At 37.9% G+C, this 25,618-nt stretch overlaps 1 protein-coding gene across 5 annotated transcripts in view; it reads left to right on the top strand.

Moving 5' to 3' along the window:
* Usp9x (ubiquitin specific peptidase 9 X-linked) overlaps positions 1-25,618 on the top strand; it is a 130,734-nt gene that overhangs the window by 27,840 nt on the left and 77,276 nt on the right. For 2 of the 5 annotated variants that reach the window (XM_090325745.1, XM_090325747.1), the window contains exons 4-15: positions 1,597-1,742; positions 3,338-3,417; positions 6,608-6,720; positions 8,255-8,473; positions 14,941-15,056; positions 15,147-15,398; positions 15,475-15,613; positions 18,408-18,560; positions 20,165-20,269; positions 20,878-21,084; positions 21,972-22,108; positions 23,958-24,106. In XM_090325745.1, coding sequence (XP_090181871.1) covers positions 1,597-1,742; positions 3,338-3,417; positions 6,608-6,720; positions 8,255-8,473; positions 14,941-15,056; positions 15,147-15,398; positions 15,475-15,613; positions 18,408-18,560; positions 20,165-20,269; positions 20,878-21,084; positions 21,972-22,108; positions 23,958-24,106 — 1,816 coding nt within the window. Of the gene's footprint in view, positions 1-1,596; positions 1,743-3,337; positions 3,418-6,607; positions 6,721-8,254; positions 8,474-12,915; positions 12,985-14,940; positions 15,057-15,146; positions 15,399-15,474; positions 15,614-18,407; positions 18,561-20,164; positions 20,270-20,877; positions 21,085-21,971; positions 22,109-23,957; positions 24,107-25,618 lie in introns of all 5 variants that reach the window. The other 3 variants (XM_090325746.1, XM_090325748.1, XM_090325744.1) reach the window with 2 other exon arrangements.

Raw genomic sequence — 25,618 nt, forward strand, 5'->3', positions numbered from 1 at the left:
TGTATTATACACCTATTTTTTCCTATTTAAAGATTACTTAAGTTTAGAACAAAAACAAATTATATTCTATTTTTCTTTGTAGAATTTGTCACTTTTGCTTTGATATTCTCTACTTTTTTTGCCAGTCCTAGGGCTTAGACTCAGGGCCTGAATACTGTCCTTGGGCATTCCTCAAGGCTAACGCTCCACCACTTGAGCCACAGCACCACTTCTGGTTTTTTCTGTGTATGTGGTCCTGAAGAATCAAATCAGGGTCTTTGTGCATACTTGGCAAGCACTCTACCACTAGGCCAAACTTCTGGCCCCATGATACTATTCTTTACTTCTTAATGTTAGGATTTCATTTTATTAATTCTGACATTTTTTACCATAAAGAATGAAAGCATTCCTTACTACCCAACTTAGGGTACATGTGCTCTTTCCTTCTTCCTCCTTCCCTTAAGACTTGGTACTGTTCCTGAATACTTTTGTTGAATGGTAGCTTTCTGCTACTTAAGCCACAGTTCCACTTTGGTTCCCCCCCCCCCCCCCGGGTCATGGGGCTTGAACTCTGGCCCTGGGCACTGTCCATGAGATCTTCAGCTTAAGGATACCATCCTACCCCTTGAGCCACAGCCCCACTTCCTGTTTTCTAGTAGTGAATTGGAGATAAGAGTCTCTGTCTTTGATGACCAGACTGGCTTTAAACTGCAATCCTCAGATCTCAGCCTTCTGAATAGTTAATATTACAGGTGTGAGCCACCGCACCTGGCTCACAGCTTCACTTTCAACTGATTTTTTTTGCCAGTCCTGAGGCTTGTACTCAGGGCGTTGGGCACTGTTCTTGAGCTTTCTCAAGGCTAGTGGTCTACCACTTGAGCCACAGCACCACTTCTACATTTTCTGTATATGTGATACTGAGGAATCAAACCCATGGCTTCATGCATGCTAGGCAGGCATTCTTATCACTAGACCACACCCCCAGCTGAGAATTTTTTAAAAGGTAGAAACTTCTTAATTTACAGAAAGATATTTTATATTTATGCAACAATTTCTGTATCACACTCATCTTATGGGAAGTAAGCAGAGAGGAAATATGAATTGTGATTAAGACAGCAACTTTAAAGTAGACCTGAATTCAGCCTGGCCACAGCTTGAGCTGCATGACTTTGAAGATGGTGATTGTTTTGTTATTTATTAAATAACCATAGGATACTTCAGTAGGGTGTTGAATGTATAGTAAAATTGTTTTAAATTAAGTAGCAAAGGTTGATTAAAACATAAATTTTCAGTAATATCTTTTTCTTTGCCAGTCCTAGGCCTTCTACTGAGGGCCTGAGTACTGTCCTTGGATTTTCTCAAGGCTAGAGCTCTACCACTTGAGCCACAGCACCACTTCAGGCTTTTTACTATGTATGTGGTAGCAAGGAATTGAACCTGGGTTTACATGCATGCTACACAAGCACTCTAACACTAGGCCAAACTCACAGCCCTTCAATAATATCTTTGTTTACAGTGTTTACAAAAACATAATTTTCATTAACCTGTTGATGTTTGAATTACTGTATAGTTATAAATTATTGAAGCTTAAATCTGGAATATTTGATTTTTATCAAGACTTCATCGCCTGATTCTTCCAATGAAAATTCCCCGGCAACTCCTCCAGATGAGCAAGGTCAAGGTGATGCCCCACCACAGATTGAAGATGAGGAACCTGCATTTCCACATACCGACTTAGCAAAGTTGGATGATATGATCAACAGGTCAGTTCGTTGTGTTTGGTTTTGTGTAGTATGTGCAATATACAAGAAAACAAACCAAATTTCGTGTCTTGTGGTTGGTAAGAAGAGAAATCTGGAAGAGGAATGCCACAGTGACCCCACTGCTGCCTTAATGTTAGTCACTACCGAGTACTTTGTAACCATTCTTTAAATTTTTTTGGCCAGACCTGGGTCTTGAATTCAGGGCCTGGGCATTGTCTCCGAGCCTCTATGTGCTCAAGACTAGTGCTCTGTCACTTTAGCCACAATGCCACTTCCAGCTTTTCCTGTGTACGTGGTACCAAGGAATTGAACCCAGGGCTTCGTGCATGCTAGGTAAGCACTACCATTAGATCATGCTGGTTCTGTAACCATTCTTAATGGATTTAGTAAATGAAAAGTGGATCTCCTAAGGGATAAAGGAAACTTTGTTATTGATGTATTAGTTCATTGGCTGACTTAAATAACTGGGGTAGCCCTGAAGTTACCTGGTCATGCCGAGACTGACCTCCTCAGAGCCTGCCCTTTGTGAATCCTAGAGAGTGTAGGATCTTTTTTTGCATGCATGTGTATACTTGTAGTAGGGAGTGATCCCAGAGAATGGGGCTTCCTAGGCAAACAAATTCATACTACCTACCACTTCAACTGTTTCCAGCCCTGCAAGGCATGTTTTCAAGTATAAATAAACAATAATGAAAAAAGTAGTATACACTTGGTCCCAATTGATTGCTCAGTAATGGGGTGCCTTTTATTAAAACGTGGGAGCATTTGGGGTTTTTTTGCCAGCCGTTAAGACAAGAGGTTAAGAATGAAAGCAACCTGTAATCCTAGCTACTCAGGAGGCTGAAATCTGAGGATCAAAGTTCAAAGCTACCCCGGGCACAAAAGGACCTGAGACTCTTATTTCCAGTTAATTTCTAGAAAATGATAAGTGGGGCTTGGTTCAAGGGTAGGGCAGTAACCTTGAGCTGAAGAGCTCAGGGACAGTGCCCAGGCCAAGTTCAAGCCCCATCACCCACCAAAAAAATGAAAGGAAGAGGAGGCTACCTCTTCTGGGATATGGTAAATAAATTAGGTAATGGTAAAGGAGAAAGTACTTGGAAAAGCATAGAAAAGCTCGATGGTTTAGGTAACACTGGCAGTAGAAATGATGCTGCTTGAGTTTAGACTGCTTTCTTGATTAAGGAAAAGTGGCTCTTAATAGAGCCACTGCTCACTTAGTCTTCTGAGAAAGATGATGCATTATGGGACATTAATCAGCCTTACTTCCTACATTTTTTTGCTCTCTGTGAGGAAATTCAAGGCTATGTCATCTAAATCCTGAAAGAACATCTTCTTGTGAAACTATAGTAGGCAACTATAATGCCTAATTCAATTGATTTTTATTATCATAGCCATATTATACTTTGTTACTGAATTAATGTAGTCTTCTTCCTTCATTACTGAATCTTACTTAATTATACAAAGCAGATATTCTTCCAGCCTTGCTGTTTTAATATTACTTAAGTATTAATATTTGTATGAGATGAATTATTTTAGTTTGTGCCTCCTAGTACCAATAGTGCTCCAATAAATCTATATTTTATGAAACCTCTCAGGCCTCGATGGGTGGTTCCTGTTTTGCCGAAAGGGGAATTAGAAGTGCTTTTAGAAGCTGCTATTGATCTTAGTAAGAAAGGTAAGTTTTAATATTATGCCTGTCCTCTTAGTTTTGTTTCCCTTCTTTTTAAACTAGTATTAGGGCTTGAACTCAGGGCCTTACTTACTTGTCTTTTTTGCTCAAGGCTGGCATTTAAGCCGTACCTCCACTTTTGGCCTGGTTAATTGGAAGTAAGAGTCTCAGATTTTTCTACCTGGTCTGGATTTGAACAGTGATACTTAGATCTCAGCTCTCTTGAGTAACTGGGTATGAGCCATTAACACCCAGATATTATTCCTGTCTTTAACATATGCTATTAAAGTTATACTTTATCTTGAAATTTTCAATTTCATGTTAATAAACATTTTCATGGCTTATAAGTAAGGCTCATAATCTTTCAACAGCCTTCAAAAGTGTTTATGAATTCCAGTGTTAAGACAAGAAATATGTGTGTCAGTCCTGGGATTTGAATTCAGGTCCAGTGTGCTATCCCTGAGCTTTTTTGCTCACTGTAGCACTCTGTTGATTGAGCAAAGCTCCACTTGTGACATTTTTTGGTGGCTAATTAAAGGTAAGAGTCTCACAGACTTTCCTGTCTGAGATGGCTATGTAAATCTACAAATCATTTCGCTTGCCCTTTTTTGGTGTTACTGAAATACTAATGAATAAACTAGCTCAGTCGGATACCTGTTGCTTATACCTGTAATTCTAGCTACTCAGGAGGATGAGATGTGAGGATTGTGGTTCAGAGCCAGCCCAGGAAGGAAAGTCTATGAGACCATTTTCTCCAATAGACTCAGGAAAAACCAGAAGTCATGCTGTGGTTCAAGTGGTAGGGAATTAGCCTTGAGCAAAAGAATCTGTGAGACAGAGAGCCCAGGCCAGAGTTCAAGCCTCAGGACTGGTAAAAATAAGCATAACAATAATAAACAAGCTCACATGGGATTTTTGTTGCTTATAGGTCTAAACTCAGGTAGGCAAATCCAGGAGATTCTTACCTCCAATTAACCACCAAAAAAATAAAATTGGAGATGTGGTTCAAGTGGTAGAGCTCAAGGCCACACACACACACACACACACACACACACACACACACACACACACACACACACACACACTCTCTCTCTCTCTCTCTCTCTCTCTCTCTCTCTCTCTCACTAAAGTTAAACTAAATTCCTTTTCTTGGTGGTGGTGGCGGCGGCGGCTGGTGGTCATGAGGCTTGAACTTGTGGCTTCGGTGCTGTCCTTGAGCTGGTTTTTTTTTTGTTTGTTTTTTTTGTTCACAGCTAGCACTTTGAGCCACAGCACCACTTCTGGTTTTCTGGTGGTTAATTGTAAATAATAGTATCACGGACTTTCCCTTCCTGGGTGGCTTTGAACCTTAAGCATGAGATCTTAGCCTCCTATATTGCTAAGATTGCAGGTGTGAGCCACCAGCATCCAGCCTCTAAATTCATTGTAACACATCAGAGATTGAAAATTTAAAAAGCAAGAATTCATTTTTTAAAAACAAAATACTTATGTATATTAGCCTTTTGTTACTATAACAAATACCTGAGGGGCTGAAAGCATGGCCTAGTGGTACAGTGGCCTGCCTAGCATGCACAAAGCCCTGGGGTTCGATTCCTCAGTACCACATACACAGAAAAGGCCAGAAGTGGTGCTGTGGCTCAGTAGTAGAATGCTAGCCTCCAGAAAGCCTAAGGACAGTGCTCAAGCTCTGAGTTCAAGCCTGGGACTAGCAAAAAACTAATAGCAAAAACCAAAAACAAAACTTGAAACAATTTGTTCCTAAAGTGAAAAACAATTTTGGCTGACAATTTGGGAGCTTTCTTTACATAGTTGACCCAGTGGTGAGGTAGTACCTCATGACAGGGAGGGTATGGTAGGATAAAGCTGCTCATCTTCTGGAAACAAAAAAAGAGGAAGATACTGCAGTTCTGTAATTGCTTTTGAAGGTGACAGCACACTTCCACTGACCTAAGACTTCACACTAGTCTACCTCTTAAAGGCTCTACTACCTCCATAGCACTACAGGCTAGAGCCTAAGCCCTTTGGGGATACACCCAAACCATAGCACCTTGGATGTGTTACTTTGTTAATCTCGTCAGATTACAGTGAAGCCTGACAGGTAGCTCACACCTTTAATCCTAGCTACTCAGGAGGCTGAGGTCTGAGGGTAGCAGTTTAAAGCCAGCCTGGGCACTAAAGTCCATGAGATTCTTATTTCCGGTTAACCACCAGAAAATTGGAAGTGGCACTTGGCTCAAAGAGTAGGGCGGTAGCCTTGAGCTAAAGAACTCAGGGACAGCACCTAGGCCCAGATTTCAAGTCCCATGACTGATGAAAGAAAAAAAATACAATGAAAGCAGCCACCAGTGGTTCATGCTTGTAATCCTAGCTGTTCAGAGGCTGAGATCTGAGGATTGGTTCATAGCCAACCCACATAGAAAAGTCCAAGAGACTGTTCAATTAATGACCAAAAAGCCAGAAGTAGAACTGTGGCTAAAGTGGTAGAGTAATAATAACCTTAAGGAAAAAAGGCCCAGGGACAGGGCCCAGGCCCTGAATTCAAGCCCTAGGACTAGCACCAAAAGACAGTTTATTTTAGCCAGCACCAGTGGCTCACACCTGTAATCCTAGGTACTCAGGGATGTTGAGATCTGAGGATCATGGATCAAAGCCATCCCTGGCACAAAAATCTGTGAGACTCTTATCTGTAATTAACCACCAGAAAACCAGAAATGGTTCTGTATGTCAAAGTGGTAGAGTACTAGCCTTGAGTTGAAGAGCCCAGAGACAGCACCTGGGTCCTGAATTCAAGCCCCACAACTGACCAAAAAGTTTTTCTTCCTGAATCTCTATACTTTTTTAATATAGGAAACTTAAAAGGACAAACCTGACAGTATAATTATCTTTTGGACCTCTTATGATCTTGTTGCCCCCCCAAAAAATGGTTTGCAATTGCAAGTTGTCAATGGACAATGTCTAATACTTAATCTTTCATCATATAATTGAACATTGGTTAGCTTAGATTACTTACAGGGGAAAATTTTGTTTCATGTCCATACAGTCTTACACTGTACACCAATCAGCCTCACTTCCTCTGTCACTCTCCTCCCCAAAAGCATCCCTAACAGCTTTCCTTATTTGATTTTCATAGTTGGAAATAATTTATTTTGACAATGTTCAATTTCCTTTTAACAATTTTTTCCTCCCCTTTTCTTAGGCCTTGATGTTAAAAGTGAAGCATGTCAGAGATTTTTTCGAGATGGGCTAACAATATCATTCACTAAAATCCTTACAGATGAAGCAGTGAGTGGCTGGAAATTTGAAATTCATGTGAGTTTGCTTTTGGCATAAATGAGCAAATTTATATGGGTAGGAAAGGAAGTTAAAGAGTGAAATAAAATAATTTGTATAAATTATTTACCAAAGACAACATGGTTATTTATAATGAGCATAAGATTTAGTTAGAAAGCTTCAGCTTAATTTATCTCCTGGGTTGTCAAGTGCCTGTGACCTCAGGCAAGTCATATTTTGTCCAAAATGTAATACTTTCAAATTGTAAGGTACACCATAATTTTATGTATCTTTGAGGATGGTAAAACTCCAAACAGGGAATATAATACATTTCAGAAAGTTCATGATCTTTGTAGAGATAATGTATATTTGGACCTTGGCAGCTGGCAGAGGCAGAGGAAAAATACCTGAAAATTTATACTTGGCAAAAAAAACAAGCAATAAATCAGCTACTATTTAAACTATTTTGTGATTTCAATTTGTAATTGACATGTAAAAAAAATCTTACAAACTAGGTGTGGTGGTACATGCCTCTATTGCAAGGCTTTTAATAAACCAGGAGGGATTGTCAATTTGAAATCAGCCTGTGCTACATAGCAAAACCCTGTATCAAAAAAGGCTTTTAGGGCCAGGAGCATAGCCTAGTGGTAGAGTGCTCGCCTAGCATGCATGAAGTCCCAGATTTGATTCCTCGGTACCACATACTCAGAAAAAGCAGGAAGTAGTGCTGTGGCTCAAGTGGCAGAGTGCTAGCCTTGAGCAAAAAGTGTCCAAGGACAGTGCCCAGGCCCTGAGTTCAATCACAGGACTGGCAAAAAAATGCTTTTAAATGAAATTTTAAAGTAGTCTTAGGTCAGTATTGTCCAAGTGACTAACATGGGCAAACACAAATCTTTTCCTCAAAACTGCAGAACTCATTGTTTATAAGACATAAATTGAGATTCCAGGAATCTTACAAAGTAAGTGAATGTATATAGTAAGTGAATGTATATGTATATATACTATATACATATTTTTCTTAGATTGACAAAAAAAAGTCATAATTGGCTCCAGTGCTCTATGGTTTTATAGTCATAAGTTGTGAAGCAGACGATTTTGTGCTTTGTGAATCTGTGTTCAATTTTGCCGGGCATAATAGTCCGAACAGCTTCTAGATTATGATGTAATTTTATTGGTTTAAGTGGTTATTACTGAAGATAGCAAATCTGTTTCATCTTGGGTAGTGGACAGGTTTAGATTTTAGAATTAGAATTTAGATACCAAAGAGAAAAAAATAGAAATTTATCTTGTCTATAGACAGAACAGAAACAATTAGTGACTCAGGGCACATACTTCTCAAGCCACAGCCAATGGCTTTTGAAAGGCACATGTAAATAAATTACGGGATAAATAAATGCTCATGTTTGTCTTTTGGTGGTTAGTTTGATCCTGGTACTACTGAAATTAAATATACTCCAAGCAATCAATATAGAAATATGGGGAGGTCATTTAATATTAAGTTAATAATTAGGGTTATGTTTATTTAAAATTAGTCTTTATATATTCTAAATCACCTTTCTTCCATGTATAACAGAGATGTATTATTAACAATACTCATCGCCTGGTGGAGCTATGTGTGGCCAAGTTGTCCCAAGACTGGTTTCCACTTCTAGAACTTCTTGCCATGGCCTTAAATCCTCATTGCAAATTCCATATCTACAATGGTACACGTCCATGTGAATCAGTTTCATCAAGTGTTCAGTTACCTGAAGATGAGCTCTTTGCTCGTTCTCCAGACCCTCGATCACCAAAAGTGTGTTGGTTTGTTATTTTCAAATTAAATATTTTAGTTGTTTTGCTCTTCTACGGAACTTTAAGTAATCGAAGCCACCTGTTTAACATGACAAAGAATCATTTTTTATTACTCTTAAAGTGATTCTGCATTATTTTATGGTTGAATTCTTTATTTTCTATAAAAGTTGTTACACTGTTAAGTTTTCTGTGTTGAAATGTCTGCCAAGTATGGTTTAAGACTTTAAATGAAAATATAAGCCAGGCACTGGTGGCTCACTTCTGTAATCCTAGTAACTCAGAAGGCTGAGATCTGAGGATTGCAGTTCCAAGCCAGCCTAGGCAGGAAAATTTGTGAAACTCTTCTCTCCAATTAACCACCAGAAATTGGAAGTGGTACTGTGGCTCTGAGTGGTAGAGTACTAAGCTCACAGATAGTGTCTAAGCCCTGAGTTCAAGCTCTGTGACCAACAGAAAAAAAAAAGGAAAAGAAAATATATAAGACTAGGAGCTTTCTCCAATAGCTGTAGCATTTTAATTCATTGCTTATGCCTTTAAAAAAAAACAATAGTAAAGAAGGGATTCCTTGTTTGATTGAAGACTTTAGGCTGGGAATGTGGCTTAGTGGTAGAGTGCTTGCCTACCATCACGAACCCCTAGATTCTATTCCTCAGTACCAAATAAAAAAACCTGGAAGTGTCACTATGGCTCAAATGATGGAGTATTGCCTTGAGCAAAAGAACATCAGGGACAGTGCCTAGGCCCTGAGTTCAACCCCCGGGACTGCAGAGAGACAGAGACAGACATTTCAGGTAGGGAGCTTATGCCTGTAATCTTTTTTCTTTTTTTTTTTTTGCCAGTCCTGGTGCTTGAACTCATGGCCTGGGAACTGTCCTTGGACACTTTTTGCTTAAGGCTAGCGCTTTGCCACTTGAGCCACAGTGCCACTTCTGCCTTTTTCTGTGTATGTGGTACTAAGGACTCAAACCTAGGGCTTTGAGTATGCTAGGCAAGTACTCTACCACTAGGCAACACTACCAGTCCATTATACCAGTAATCTTAACTACCCAGGAGGCTGAGATCTGAGAATCTTGGTTCAGTACCATCCCACGCAAGAAAGTCTGTGAGCCTGGTATCTCCCAGGAACTACCAGAAAACCTGAAATGGACCTCTGGCTCAAGTGATAGAGTGCTAGCCTTAAGTAGAAGGGCCGAGGGACCGTACCCAAGCCTTAAGGTAAAGCCCCACAGTCCACAAAATAAAGATCTGATGTTCTGTAAGGACATAATCATTTTATCAGTTTTGGATTTTGAGTACAAAAATTAATTATATCCTATAAACAGTAATACAGAAATTAAAATTACAGAAATTGATAAATGAAAGCAATAGTTAATGTTTCAAATCTGAAATAAAGCATATTCTCTATATAATTGTCCTATGTCAGTCTGAACAGACTATACTTTTTATACATTATACACTTGAAATGTGTCCTTACAGCTTGATATGGTAGCATATACCTATCATCAGCTCTTGGGAGGCTATGATAAGAGAGGTTGAGTCCCCTCAAATAATAAAAACAAGCCTGATGCTGGTGTCTCACACCCTTAATCCTATCTAATGACAGATTTGAAGCCAACTTAGCCAGACAAATTGTAGAGAAATCTTATCTCTTAACCTGCAAAAATCAGAAGTAGAGGTGTAACTCAAGTGATAGAGTACCAACTAGCCTTGAACAAAAAAGTTAAGCAAGAGAGTAAGAATTGGGGGCAGGAGTATGGCCTACCATGCGCAAAGCCCTGGGTTCTACTCCTTGGTACCCCATACATAGAAAAAAGCCAGAAGTGGTATTGTGGATCAAGTGGTAGAGCACTAGCCTCGAGAAATCTCAAGGACAGTGCCCAGGCCCTGAGTTCAAGCCCCGGGACTGGAAACAAAGAGTAAAACTTCAAGTCTCAATATTGACACCAAAAAAAGAAGAAAAATGTATCCTTAATAAGTGTTAAATTGGCAACATACATTTTTTGAATATTAGAGTTTAAGATGACATTGTTTCCACTCCCCCCCTTTATTTTTACTTATTTTAAATCCATCAGCGATTGCATCTGTTACCATGAATAACATTAGGAGAGAGGAAAAGAAAGGCAAACATTTTCTTAGAAGTTAAAAAAAGTCCTCTTTCCCATCTCCCTAAAAATGACTGATCAGAAGAAAAAGTCATGACAAATGGAAAATAAAAGCTAATATTCTCAACCTAGAGATCAAAGGAGGGCAGAAGAATTGAGAGAATAAAGCACATAGGGCCCAGAAGCTAAAAGCCATTGATACTGCTAAGGTGGTAAGGGAGGAGAAAAGGAGTCCTCTCTACCCTGATGGCTTCACACAAACATCTAAAATACCTGAGGAAAGAAGTAAAGAGGGGCCAGATTTAGGCATGACTGCAATGCTAGTCATAATGACTACGTAATATAGGTTTATAATGTGAGGGAAGAACAATTAGGCCTGTGTGGTATTAGCTAAGTAAACAGCTTAATATTGTAGGTCTTTGAAAAATCATATTTTTCTAACCAGTCACAAAAAATTATAGGTCCTGGTAGGTGCTTTGTTATAAGCAGAAAATAACCAGAATATGTTGAACTTTGAGCTGATATTTTCGATTCATGTTGTTACCACTAGGTGGCTTATTCTTTCCTTGAGTAAATCAGATTAACATCAAAAGGACAGTTTTCAGAATCAAAATTTTTATCTATACCTACATTTGTTTGACTTTTTTATTTTAAATGGGTCAAGAATCTGCTACTAAAACTCACAGGGAATAACTGATTTTTTTTATTGCCAGTACTGGGGCTTGAATTCGGCCTGTGCACTGTCCGTAAGCCTCTTTTACTCAAAGCTAGCACTCTATCACTTGACCCATAGTGCCACTTCTGGCCTTTTCTGTTTATGTGGTACTAAGGGATCATCAAACCCAGGGCTTCATGCATGTTGGGCTCTACCTCTCCTAAGCCACATGCCCAGCCCATAACTGGATTTTTAACATGGCTAATAAAAAGGTTTTGGATGATTTCTCATTGAAGATATTTTTAATCTGTGAAGTCTAGTTTTGTTATAATTCACTGGCTAAACTTACAATGCAGTTTTGAGAACAGTTTTGATGTTGCCAAATTATGAAATGAGTTACAAGTCAAGGAAAGCATATTCTTCAGAGTTGCCTGCTCTTTCACTTCCTACTAAAGTGAAGACATGTTTTCTCATATTGCTAAATATTTTTTATAAAAAATGTTTTGAAGTGACACTGTGGCTCAAGAGGATAGGGTGGTAGCCTTGAGCTAAGGAACTCAGGGACAGTGCCCAGGCCCAGAGTTCAAGCCCCATGACTGACCCCCCCCCAAAATGTTTTGAAAATTAAGAATATATTTAGAGAAATTATCAATTATATCCCTAGTCGGATGCAGGTACTATGATAAAAATCTAAATTGAATGTGAATACTTTTTTTTCTTTCCAAGGTTTAAGTGCCCTTTCTTTAAAATTCTTGGGACCGCAAGTAATTCAGTTTTTCAGGTTTGTTATGTTTACATAGGTGATTCACTGGCTTAACAGCCCTAGTCCAAAAATTTGAAATGTGTTACTGATCAAATCATTTTAGATCTTTTGGAGCAGTTTGATTTTTTTTCATTAGAGATGTTTAACCTGTATTGACCAAATTCAAATAATAAAACGTAGCTGATGCAAGTAAACTTTTTGAACAGTAAATTTTCTTACAGCTAAGTGTTCTATTGATTTGTTTACCCGTGAGATCTCCCCTTTTCCCCCAGGGTCTTTGAAGATGTTTAAATTAAACTAATCAGATGTTTAAAATCTAATTAAAACTTAATTTATTGAGACAGTCTGAAGTAAGCCAGGCATCGGTGGCTCACTCCTGTCATCCTAACTACTCAGGAGTCTGAGATCTGAGGATCCTAGTTCATAGCCATCCCTGGTATAAAAGGCTGTGAGACTTTTCTCTCCCATTTAACCACCAGAAAACTAGAAGTGGTGCTGTGGCTCAAAGAGGTAGAGTGCTAACCTTGAGCTGAAGAGCTCAGGGACAGTGCCCAGGCCCAGAATTCAAGCCCCACATCTGACAAAAGAAAACACGGGCTGAGGTAAAATTCACATATGCTGTCTTTTAAAATAGGAATTTGTAGCAATGCTATAGGTAAAACTACATTTGAAAAATAGCATATTCTGTGCCATGTGAATGTATGCTGATACTGGGGCTTGAACTCAAGGCTTGGGTGCTGTCCTTTAGTTTTTCTGCTCAAGAGGGGCGTTCTATCACTCCAGCCACAGATGCACTTTTGACTTCGGTGATTAGTTGGAGATTAGAAACTCAGACTTCCTTGCTAAGGTAGTGTTTATCTGAGTAGTTATGATTATAGACATATTACACTGGCACCCCAGCCCATTTGAATTTTTCTATCTAGGGCTCCTGGTCAGCCCCCTCAAGTCTTGACAACCTAGAACCAGATAAAGAAGACCCTTATTTGCCGCTGGTGAGCTAGTTGATTTAGCTGTGTTTTAGTTTGAAGCATCGGTAATATTTCTGAGTATTTCTAGTTACCTAAACATATTGCAACTGAAGAAATATGAAAAGATTCAGCTAATTCTTTACTGTGTGTACACATTTTATACACAGTATAAATTTGTATCAGCCCAATCTCATTCTTTTTACTGAAGAAATAAAAACATATAATAAGCATATACTATTTAATAATTACAGCTACTGATTCCCAAAAGAAATTTGGTGGACTAAGTATTAAAAAGTTTTAGAAATGGGGACCAAGACATGAGAAAGGGTATCAATATATGTGAAGTAATGTACCTTCTATCTGGTGAATATAATGTAACCCTTCTATTAATTACAATAAAATATATGGAAAAAAAAACTTTTAGTTAAGCTGGGTACCAGTGGCTCATACCTGTAATCCAAGCAACTCAGGAGGCTGCGATCTGAGGGTTGTGGCTCAAAGCGAGCCTGAGCACCAAAGTCCATGAGACTCTTATGTCCAGTTAACCACCAGAGAAAAGTGTCACTATGGCTCCAAGTGGTAGAACACTATCCTTGAGCTGAAAAGCTCAGGGACAGTACCCAGGCCCAGAGTTAAAAATGCCATAACTGAACCCCCAGAGAGAGAGAGACAGTTATTTTAAATTAACACTTAAAATCAAATGAGAATATAAATTCAACAAAATTGGAACAAACTAACAGCTGAAATTGTTTTTACTTAAGGCTTGTACTTTTCTCCATTTTTTTCCCCTCAGTGGCTTCTGAAATGTGGCCACAAAGGAGGCAACAAGATATAAAAGGTTATCTTGGATACATTGCATCTTTAATGTGTGATCTTTACTGACCTTTTTCTTGTTCTTGCCAACATTTTAGTACATTTTAAAATTGTGTGTATATACACATTATTTTAGGTATAAAATTGTTTCTTCTTTCAACTGCACTATACTTTGAGCTATTGCTCTGACTTTAGTTGAAAGACATTCTTACGGGGAAAACTAAATATGAGCAAACTGATATAAATCATCAGAAGTATCTGTGTTCTAGTTAGGAATACCACACATTAATACCAAGGATTAGTAAAGCTATATTCTTTTAGTTTGGTTTATTCTAGGTGGTAATGAGGTTTGAACCCAGGTCTTTGCACTGCACTACATCCTTTTTCCACCACAGTAATTGGGGGAATAGGATTGTTTTTGATAATACTGGAGTTTGAACTCAGAGCTTGCTAGGCAAGTGCTGTTACTGAGCTAACTGTCTAGCCCTGGGTTACTTTTTTTTTTTTGCCAGTCATGGGCTTGAGCTCAGGGCCCGAGCACTGTCCTTGGACTTTCTCAAGGTTAGAGCTCTACCACTTGAGCCTCAGCACCATTTCTGGCTTTTTTCTATGTATGTGGTACTAAGGAATCGAACCCAGGTCTTTGTGCATGCTAGGCAAGCACTCTACCACTAGGCCAAACTCCTGGCCCCCCTGGGTTACTTTTTAATTGCAGTTTGCTATTAGATGTTAAGATTATTGTATTAATAGAAAAAAATTACAAGAAGTGCATTCAGAATTGTTGGGGATTACTAAACTTTTTGTTGACTTACATGAACTTCTTTGGCTTATGTGAACTGCTTTTATAAAAAGTTTTCTAAAAGAAAGTTTTCTGGTAAGTAGAAGGCATTTATTTACTCTCTTACAGTGGGATCACTGAAAGAAATGCATAGCTTTTAATTCCTGTTCCTCACCTCTGTTGATATAAATAAAGCTAGTCCTCGCTGATCTAATCTGTTTTTGATACACATGAAGCTTCTGTCTCATGGGGGAATTACTGTTTGAGGCCTTTTCAGAGATTGTTTGGCATAATTGGCTTTATTGAATTTACTATTTCCAGTGTGTATTAAGTTAATGATTTATTCTCCTAAAAGTAGAAGTTAACTTCATTTATTAATTGTATTTCAGGGTTGGCTAGTAGATCTTCTCAACAAATTTGGCACTTTAACTGGGTTCCAGATGTTGCACGATCGTTTTATAAATGGATCAGCATTAAATGTTCAAATAATAGCAGCCCTTATTAAGTAAGTTATTATTCAAAAATGAATATCCACTGTACTACAGAAACTATTGCTTTGTGAAAAACTGAGGCACACTCTTATCTTTTGTTTCAGACCATTTGGACAGTGCTATGAGTTTTTAACTCTTCATACAGTGAAAAAATATTTTCTTCCAATAATAGAAATGGTTCCACAATTTTTAGAAAACTTAACTGATGAAGAACTGAAAAAAGAAGCAAAGAATGAAGCCAAAAATGATGCCCTTTCAATGATTATTAAATCTTTAAAGAATTTAGCATCAAGGGTTCCAGGACAAGAGGAAACTGTAAAAAATCTAGAAATATTTAGGTTAAAAATGATACTTAGGTGAGTTTCCTATCTCTGGAAATAATTACATATGTAAATTTTTAGGATCAAACTTATCAGTGAATTTCTCTTATAGGTTATTGCAAATTTCTTCTTTTAATGGAAAGATGAATGCACTGAATGAAGTTAATAAGGTGATATCTAGTGTATCATACTATACCCACCGTCATGGTAATCCAGAGGAGGAAGAATGGCTCACAGCTGAACGAATGGCAGTAAGTCTTTTGGTTGCTTTTCTTTGCTTTTGCCAGTCCTGGGCCTTGAACCCAGGGCCTGCATACTGTTCTTGTGCTTTCTCAAGGCTAGAGCTCTACCCACTTGAGCCTCAGCACCACATCCGGCTTTTTTGTATGTATGTGATACTGAGGTATCAAACCCAGGTCTTCATGCATGCTAGGCAAGCACTCTACTGCTAGACCAAACTCCCGGCCCTGGTTGTTTCTTTTTGACAGTAAGAATCTACTTAATACAACATTTACAGTAACTTCTAACTGAAATTAATCTTAACATTTTAAATTAAACCATTGAATTGATGTCCTGAGAACTTTTTATGATATTTTTAAATTCTGTGGTGGTGCCATTAGCTTAGCTTATCTTAGATAAACTTAATTGTTAATGTGGTGTTATGTAATAATTATTAATTTGTTGAAAAGTTGCAGTTGAAAGTGAACTGGGAAGTGGATCTGGGAGTGAATAAAATGGGTGGTTGTTCATTTGCTTAATTCTAATTGAAGGTTTTAAAGCAGGAATGATTACTACTGAAATAAGAGCTTCATGGATTACTTGTTTAATCTTGACTTCTGAAATTACATTTTAAAAGCACTTGTACATTCATAAAACTTGACAATTTAGAATGAATGAATTGCTATTTAAATCATAGAACCTGGTTTTTTCCCCCAGTTGTGGGGCTTGAACTCAGAGCCTGGGCTCTTTCACTTAAGGCTAGTACTCTTGTACCACAGCACCATGTCCAGCATTTTTGTGTCGTTTATTGGAGAGGAGAGTCTCATAGACTTTTCCTGCCTGTGCTGGCTTCAAAATTTAATCCTCAGGTCTCAGCCTCCTGAAGGATTACAGGCATGAGCCACCAGGGTGCCCAGCTCATACAACCATTTTCAAATGCTATATGACATTCCTGAAGAGACATCCATAGAGAACCTATGTACTTACCCTGAAGGATCTCTCAGTTGAAGGAAATAAAAGGTCTTGGAAGGGCTGAGGGTGTATAGTTTAGCATAGCCCAGCATTTTATCTCCAGCACCAAGAAGAACAATATTTGGAGAATTACAGGGACACTGAAGTATGGTCTATATCCTAGTGCTGGTCCTTGAACTATTACCAGTTTCAGACAGTATAGAAAATGGCATTAAATATGTAGAAACTTGTAAAGTAAAAATGTGGCAATCAGTTAGGTGCTGGTGGTTCTTGCTTGTATTCCTAACTACTCAGGAGACTGGGATCTGAGCATAATGGATGAAGGCACAGCCAGCAGGCAAGTTCTTGAGACTCTGTTTCCAGCAAAAAAAAAAGTGGAGCTGTGACTCAAGGCCCAGAGACAGTGTCAGGTCACACACACACACACAGACTCAAGTGGCGATTTTCATTTTTACTATTTTTTAGAGCAGTATCTGCAGCGGATTAAAAGTGTTAAATCTTGTCCTCATCAACTGAAAAGTTTACTTCTATAGCACAGTTTGGACCTGACCTTTCTTTGGACTAGCTAGGCAGACACTCCTAACTAACTATTGAGCCATGCCTCTAGCTCTCATTTTCGCTGGTTTTTTTTAGATGGTATCTTGCTTCCTGCTCAAATGCACACAAGACCTGCCTGTATCAGGAAGATTTTTATCTTAACTAGGAAACCAAGCTCCTCCTTGAAAAGGGGATCTCATGAACTTTTCTGCCCAGGTTGGCCTTAAATTGCAAGCCTCTGAAGCTCAGCCTCACAAGTGGCTAGGATTGAAGGCATAAACCACTGGTACCTGGCTAGGACTTGGAAAGTTGAGTACTGGCTGTGTGTGCTCAAGGCTCATGCCTGTAATCGTAGCTACTCGGGAGGGAGGCAGAGATCTGAAGATTATGATTCGAAGCCAGCCTTGGCCGAAAAGTCTTTGAGACTCTTATCTTCAGTTAATAAGCAAAAACCTGAAAAGATGTATAGAAATGGTAATGCACTTACGCAAAAAAAAAAAAAGCCAACAAAAAAGTCAGGAAAGACCACTAGACCCTGAATTTAAGCTCCAGTACTGGCCTAACAATAAATGAGGAAAGAAAACTGAATACAGTAAAACAGTGCAGTATGGATTTCTACCTTTTAGTTATTGCTTTAAATTATAAGTTAGCACCTTGTTGTTGCAGATACTACATAAATGCCAGTCAAGCGAGCTAGGACAATATTTTGAGACCAGACAGACAATGGAACCTTGTATACTTCATTCAGATTCCAGCAGCTGCAAACCTGTTTATTTTTCTATAATAGAATAATGTATCTGTTACTAAGGTGTCAAAGATGAAAGATCTAATAAATAAGCAATAACATGTTACATGATAATCATGGTAATCTTTCATTAAATAAAGTTACAGAATTTGTGTAAGGGATCCAATAATCCTAGAATTTGTTCTGTACCCACCCTGTCTAAACCATACTGATTTTTACACTTAAATAATACTAATCTGAGTTAATACTGCATAATAGACTTGTGTATTAAACCAAGGGCTTTGCAGATATAGAGTACATGTTATACTGATAAACTATATCCCAAGGCTGGAGTATAGAATACTTTAATAATAATACCAATATTTCTAACATATGAGCATTTCCAATAGTACAAACATCAGTGTTGAAGTTTATTATTACAGCAACACCAATACATTAGTGTATTTGTATTTCCCAAATGTGTTTTGGAATTCCTACTCATGTTGCTTAATAGTGTATGCATATAATTTTTTTAATGCTTCAGTGTTTTATTGGACCAAACTTGAAATTATTTGATTTTTTAAAAAAATTAGGAATGGATACAGCAGAACAATATATTATCCATCGTTTTACGAGATAGTCTTCATCAACCACAGTATGTAGAGAAGCTAGAGAAAATTCTTCGTTTTGTCATCAAAGAAAAAGCACTGACCTTGCAAGATCTTGATAATATATGGGCAGCACAGGTAAGGAATGTAATATGGAAATTTTAAGAAAGCTACTAAGAACTAAAGAGAGTCATGGAATGAGATATTTACCTATGCTATTTGACTTTGAAAACATCTAAATGTTTGTTGTATTACAGAAATTTCAAGAAATGACCAGTAATATATTTATTTTATTTTTTGTCCATTGTGGGGGTTGAACTCTGGGCCTGGGTGCTGTCCCTGAGCTCTTCAGTTCAAAGCTTCTGCTCTACCACTGCCCTTCTAGTAATATTTTTAAGATTAAAAAATTCTCTTAATTATTTGTATTTGACAAAAGCAGTTTGTAGGTAATTTTAAATAAGAAGCAAGGAAAAAATTTAAACACAATAATCTTTATGTGTAGTGGCACATGCTTGTGCCACTCAGAGACAAGGGACTGGGAGTTTGATCTAGTGATAGATCGCTTGCCTAGCATTCATGAAGACCCGAGTTCGATTCCTTGGTACCACATACATAGAAAAAAGCCAGAAGTGGTGCTGTAGCTCAAGTGGTAGAGCCCTAGCCTTGAGAAAATCCAGGGACAGTGCTTAGGCCCTGAGCTCAAGCCCAAGACTGGCAAAACAAAACAAGCAGAGACAGAGGATGGTGAGCTAGAGGCATATCTGGAAGCAAGACTTGGCTCCAAATGCCAGCCTGAGCTATCTAAGGATACCCTGACTCACAGAGCCAAAGACTGAATATGTAGTACAATCAGAGTGCTTGCCTAGCATACGTAAAGCCTCTGTGTTTGATCATTAGCACTGAAATGAATTATTCATTGAAAGTGTGGAAGACATCTACAGTTGATTTCTTTTTACACCTCTTAGGAAAACCTCTTTAGTTTCTTTATAAATATCTATAATGACTATGACAAAGGAACTAAAACTTTTCAGAATAATTAGTAACCTGTTTGAAATGTTTCGAAGTTGGAAAATATGTACATCCTTTGATTATGCAGATGATAGATTTGTATTTAGGATCACTTAGCAATATTGAGTTCTAAGTTCTGTGTAAATATGTTTTAAAAAAGTTGATTTTGCTTTTCAGTGATTAAGGCTCCAAATTTGAAATCGTATTATTAGCTGCCATATTTTTTTATTTACAATATTGAAATCAGTATGTTACTGCAGAGCACCAGTGGCTCATGCGTGTAAAACCAGATATTCAGGAAACTGAGATCTGAGAATCATGATTCAAAGCCCGCCCTGGCAGGCAAGTTCATAAGACTGTGTCTTCACTTAACCAAAGTACAGCTGTGGCTCAGGTGGGAAAGAGCTAGCCTTGAGCACAAATGCTCAGGCATAGCAACCAGACCCAGTTTTCAAGTCCTAGGACCAACATAAATTAAATAAATATATAAATGTATGTATGTATGTTACATACAGAAACTAGTAAAGGATTAAATCAATTTCCAAAGTACATATTAGTCATGTATATTCAGAAATGGAGAATTCCACATTTTAGATTTAAAACACAGTATTAGGTATTTTGTGTTATAAAATAAGTGAAAAAGGTAGGAATAACTAAGTGGTTATCAGTCAATATATACTACTTTTCTGTTATTCAAATTATAGTGTTCTATGATTTTCTTTCTCTCTTAATAGGCAGGAAAACATGAAGCCATTGTGAAGAATGTTCATGATCTCCTGGCAAAATTGGCGTGGGATTTTTCTCCTGAACAACTTGATCATCTTTTTGATTGCTTTAAGGTAATTAACATAGTGCAATTATTGGTGTGTGTGTGCGTGCGTGCGTGTGTGCACACGTGCGCACATTCCTGTGCCTGCCAATACTTGAAGTCAGTGCTTGGCTTTCCTCAAGCCTAGCTCTCTATCAACTCCAACTGCATTTCCAGCTTTTTGCTGGTTAATTGGAGATAAAAGTCTCACGGGCTTTTCTGCCCAGTTTGACTTCAAACAACGATCCTCTATGGGGTTTCTGTGACTCATGGTAAAGAATACCAACATTGAATGAAAAAAGTAAGCAAGTCTTTGAGGTCCTCAGTTTAATCCCCAGTATTGACATCACCTAAAAGAGAAAAAGGTGAGCAAACATAGTCATCATCATTTTTAAAAAAATCAGCAGGGCACCATGGCTTAAGCCTGTAATCCTAGCTACTCACGAGGCAAAGATCTGAGGATCGTAGTTCAAAGCCAGCCTGGGCACTAAAGTCTGTGAGACTCTTCAATTTAACCACAAGAAAAATGGAAGTGGCGATGTGGCTCAAGGGGTAGGGCCATAGCCTTGAGTTGAAGAGCTCAGGGACAACGCCTAGGCCTAGAGTTCAAGTCCCACAACTGACTTTTTTTTTTTCTAGGCCAGTTGGACAAATGCAAGTAAAAAGCAACGAGAAAAGTTACTTGAGTTGATTCGTCGTCTTGCAGAAGATGATAAAGATGGTGTGATGGCACACAAAGTGTTGAATCTTCTGTGGAATCTGGCTCACAGTGATGATGTGCCTGTAGATATCATGGATCTGGCTCTTAGTGCCCACATAAAAATACTAGATTACAGTTGCTCCCAGGTAATGGTATTCTGCTTTGCTTACTGTGAGTTTTTTTTTTCTTTTTTATTATTTTAAAGGTGATATACAAAGGGGCATTATAGTTAGATTGAGGTAATGAGTGCATTTCTTTTTTAACAATTGAATTTATTCCTATAAGTCTGCCTTTCTTAGAACTCTACATCATTTCCTTAGGAGATAGATCGTATGAACAGTAGACTACTGAGTGTTAGTATTGTCATATGTATAGAGAAACAATAGTTCATAAACTATTAAGGCTGATTTGAAACTTTGGAGACAGAAACAGGTTTTCTTTGCTCATAGGAAATGAACTTAATGGTAATAAAACAAATAATAGCATTTTGCAGATATCAAACAGGAAGTTATTGATACATTTTGTTATATGGTAAAATCTTAAAATACTGGATAAACACCTGATCATATTTATTAAAACAAACTCCAGGAAGTAGGGAGATGTACACACACACACACACACACACACACACACACACACACAAAAATACTGCATAAAACTCAGTGTCAGGTCCAGGAGTTTGGTCTAGTGGTAGAGTGTTTGTCTGCCATGCACAAAGCCCTGGGTTCGATTCCTTGGTACTACATATACAGAAAAGGCCGGAAGTAGTACTGTGGCTCAAGTGGTAGAGTGCAAGCCCTGAGAAAGCTCAAGGACAATGCCTAGGCCCTGAGTTTAAGCCCTAGGACTAGCCAAAAGAAAAACCCAGTATAATCTGGCAAACTTAAAATATATTAAATATTTATGATAGCACTTTACTTTTTGGGGTTTAAATAGTAAAAATAAAATTAAAACTTAACATTCTATAAATGACCTAAAGATAGAATTATTCTGTTGATCACCATAAATTATTTTTGCAATGATTTGTTTCAAGGACCGGGACACACAAAAGATCCAGTGGATAGATCGTTTCATAGAAGAACTTCGCACAAATGACAAATGGGTTATTCCTGCACTGAAACAAATTAGAGAAATTTGTAGTTTATTTGGTGAAGCACCTCAGAATTTGAGGTAAGTCTTAAACCAAGGTAATTTTAATATTCATGTATATATATTTGTTAAGAAATAGCTTTTTAGTAAAAGCAAAATTTGAAGCAAGAAAATTGAGAAATTTGAGAAGTGACAGGAGCTTAAGAGTTTAGAGCAAAAGAATCCTTTACCATAACCACTTCATTCGTCAAGATAAATGGTAAGTATTAGAATCAAAATGAAATGTCATCTTTAGGGTCTTGGTTCAGAACTCTTTTTGTGTGTTGAGGGGGTTTCATGGGGCTTGAACTCTGGACCTGGCCACTGTCCCTGAGCTAAGAGTTTCAGGTTCTTTAGTGCCCGGGCTGGCTTTGAACCATGATCTTCAGATCTCAGCCTCCTGAGTAGCTAGGATTATAGGCGAGATCCACCACTCCTGGCCAAGAACTCTTGTTTCTAGCAAATGTGCCTTCCTGCCTTATTTAATTTTAAGACTACTACTATAGGAAAAAATTTCAAAGCAAAACTTATTTTTAATAGCCAAAACTTAATTTAGAAGTTAGACTGAAATTACATTTAAGTGATAGAAAATGGCAGGCTATAGTCATGTACCAGTGGTTTAAACCTATAATCCTATCTACTTAGAACACTGAGATCTGAAGGACTGAGGTTTGAGGCCAGCACAGACAGAAAAGACTGCAAGACTCATCTCCAATTAACTAGCAAAAGGCCAGACTTGGAGGTATGGCTAAAGTGATATTGTACAGGCCATGCACTGAGAATTAAAATAAAAAAAAAACACGTTAAGGGGCTAGGAGTTTGGCCTAGTGGTAGAATGTTTGCCTAGCATGTACGCAGACCCAGGGTTCGATTCCTCCCTACGACATTTATAGAAAAAGCCGGAAGTGGTGCTGTGGCTCAAGTGGTAGAGCTCTAGCCTTGAAAAAGCCCAAGGACAGTGCTCAGACCCTGAGCTCAAGGCCCAGGACTGGAAAAAACAAAAAAAAACATGTTAGGTACTTGGTGGAACAAATATGTATTCTTCTCTTATATTTGTGTTGACTGCTTGCAGCTGTCTGCTTGTATTGTTCATTTTATATGGACTAAGAATGTTATAAATACCCAATAGTTCTTTGTTGGAAAGAGGTTTATCTCTCCTGATGTTTTTTATGTATATGATTGAAAAGATACATTATATCTCTGAATTTTAGGATTACGCCAAAAAAACAAGTAGAAAAGGTCATATTATAACAGTTGCACTTTATCCCATTTTTTAAGGGTAGGATTAGAAAAATTATAAGATTCAAGGATTAGAACATTTCAGACATTTCTTATTAACATTTATTAGAGGGGCATATTTTGAGTATGTTGAACCCACTTATAGTATGCCACTTGGCATATTGCAGATAATTTTATTAGTTCACCTACTTTCCTAAGAGGCAGTGACCTTGTCTTCATTAGAATACTAGTAGTAGATATGAAAGTTACTTCATTTCAATGAATGTGGCACAATAATTTGGGAAGGAACTTAGGTATCTTGTGATCTGTCAACGAATTTTACAAACCAAGTGCCCTACTCAAAAGAATTTTCTAATTTATAACTCTTAAACAAGCATATAATAAAACACAAATGTTCTGGTACTAGCACATTGTTCATGTAGAAGTCAATAAATAACACTCCCATGACAAGTGTACTTTAACATCAGTTAGAAATACTGATATTGGCTTTTTGGTAAAGTAATAATAATCTTACTTGTGATGTATTAATTTTTTCAATAATGTTAATAAATGAAGTAAATGGACAAAACTGTGATTTGAATTCTTAATTAATAGCTGAGTAGGGTGAACTCTCTTTATTGCAACAGTTTAATTGCCTAATTATATTGTTAAGTTCTTCTCGTTTCAGTCAAACTCAGCGAAGTCCCCATGTATTTTATCGTCATGACTTAATCAATCAACTTCAGCACAATCATGCCCTAGTTACTTTGGTAGCAGAAAACCTTGCAACTTACATGGAAAGCATGAGACTGTATGGTAGAGGTATGTATTTAATGATAAATTGGACTGTGGAAAATAACAATAACCTCCTTACAGAAATGAATGATCTTAATTTATATTTTTTATTTTGTTAGTCGTGGTGATTGAACTCAGAGCCTGGATGTTGTCCCTGAACTCTTTTGCTCAAGGCCAGTACTCTACTACCAGTTTTTGAGTGGTCAATTGGAGATAAGAGTCATGGGAACTTTTCTGCCCAGGCTGGCTTAACACCATGACCCTCAGATGTCAGCTTCCTCACTAGCTAGAATTATGGGCATGAGCCATCAGCACCTAGCTAATTATTATTATTATTAATTTTTTGCCAGTCCCGAGGCTTTAACTCAGGACCCGGGGGCACTGTCCTTGGCCTTTCTCTATGCTAGCACTCTACCACTTGAGCCATAGCACCACTTCACCTTTTTCTGTGTATGTGGTTCCTAGGAATCGAACTCAAAGCTTCATTCCTGCTAGGCAAGCACTCTATCTCTAGGCTACACTCCATTCCTGGTCCTAATTATTATTTTTTTTGCCAGTCCTGGGACTTGAACTCAGGACCTGAGTACTATCCTTGGTCTTTCTCAAGGTTAGAACTCTACCACTTGAGCCACAGCACCACTTCTGGCTTTTTGTATGTATGTGGTACTGAGGAATTGAACCCAGGTCTTCATGCATGCTAGGCAAGCACTGTACCACTAGGCCAAACTCCTGGCCCCTCTAATTATTTAAAGATATAAGTTGCTGGTATTATGAATTGTGTTTATTGGCTTATGTTTCAATTTTGCTTCCATATATATATATATATATATATATATATATATTACCTAAACTCTAGTAGTCTAGCATTTCAAGGCTATTTACTTACACAGTGTTTGCCTTCTGCACTTGCCTTCTTTAGTTGATTTCTTTTTTCCCCTGCTTGGAGAGCTCTGTCAGTTTGTACTGTTGGGTCTTTATACCGTCTTAGATACTAATCTTTACTCCCCTTAGATTTGAAAGAAAATGTGTTCTGTCTGTCTTTGCATATATTATATTTCTTTCAGCTATGTAAATGTGTGTTTCATAAATGCTTCAGACTTTATGAAGCAAAAAATGGATGAATAGAGATGGAAGGCTATAAGATTCTAGTGTTTACATTTAAGAGTGTAAAAGTGTTTGGGTAAGTATCCCTGTATCAATGCTCTTTTGCCTTTTAACAGCTAGCTCAGAGCCTGTGTGCAAGGGGATATATTAACTCATGGGCTTAAGCTCAGGGCCTGAGCACTATCCTTGGATTTTTCTCAAGGCTAGAACTCTACCACTTGAGCCTTAGCACCACTTCCTGCTTTTTCTAAGTATGTGGTACCGAGGAATCGAACCCGGGTCTTCATGCATGCTAGGCAAGGACTCTACCACTAGGCCAAACTCCTGGCCCATTAACTCTTAATTTATATTCTACTATCTTATGCCAAATTTATAGCCCTCTCCCCTGTTTAAAAAATAGCCTTTTTACAAGTTCAAATTTGTTCCCAGAGTCAT

Source organism: Megascapheus bottae, chromosome X (assembly GCF_031878675.1).
Source record: "Megascapheus bottae isolate mThoBot1 chromosome X, mThoBot2.hap1, whole genome shotgun sequence".
In the NCBI taxonomy this organism is placed as follows: Eukaryota; Metazoa; Chordata; class Mammalia; order Rodentia; family Geomyidae; genus Megascapheus; species Megascapheus bottae.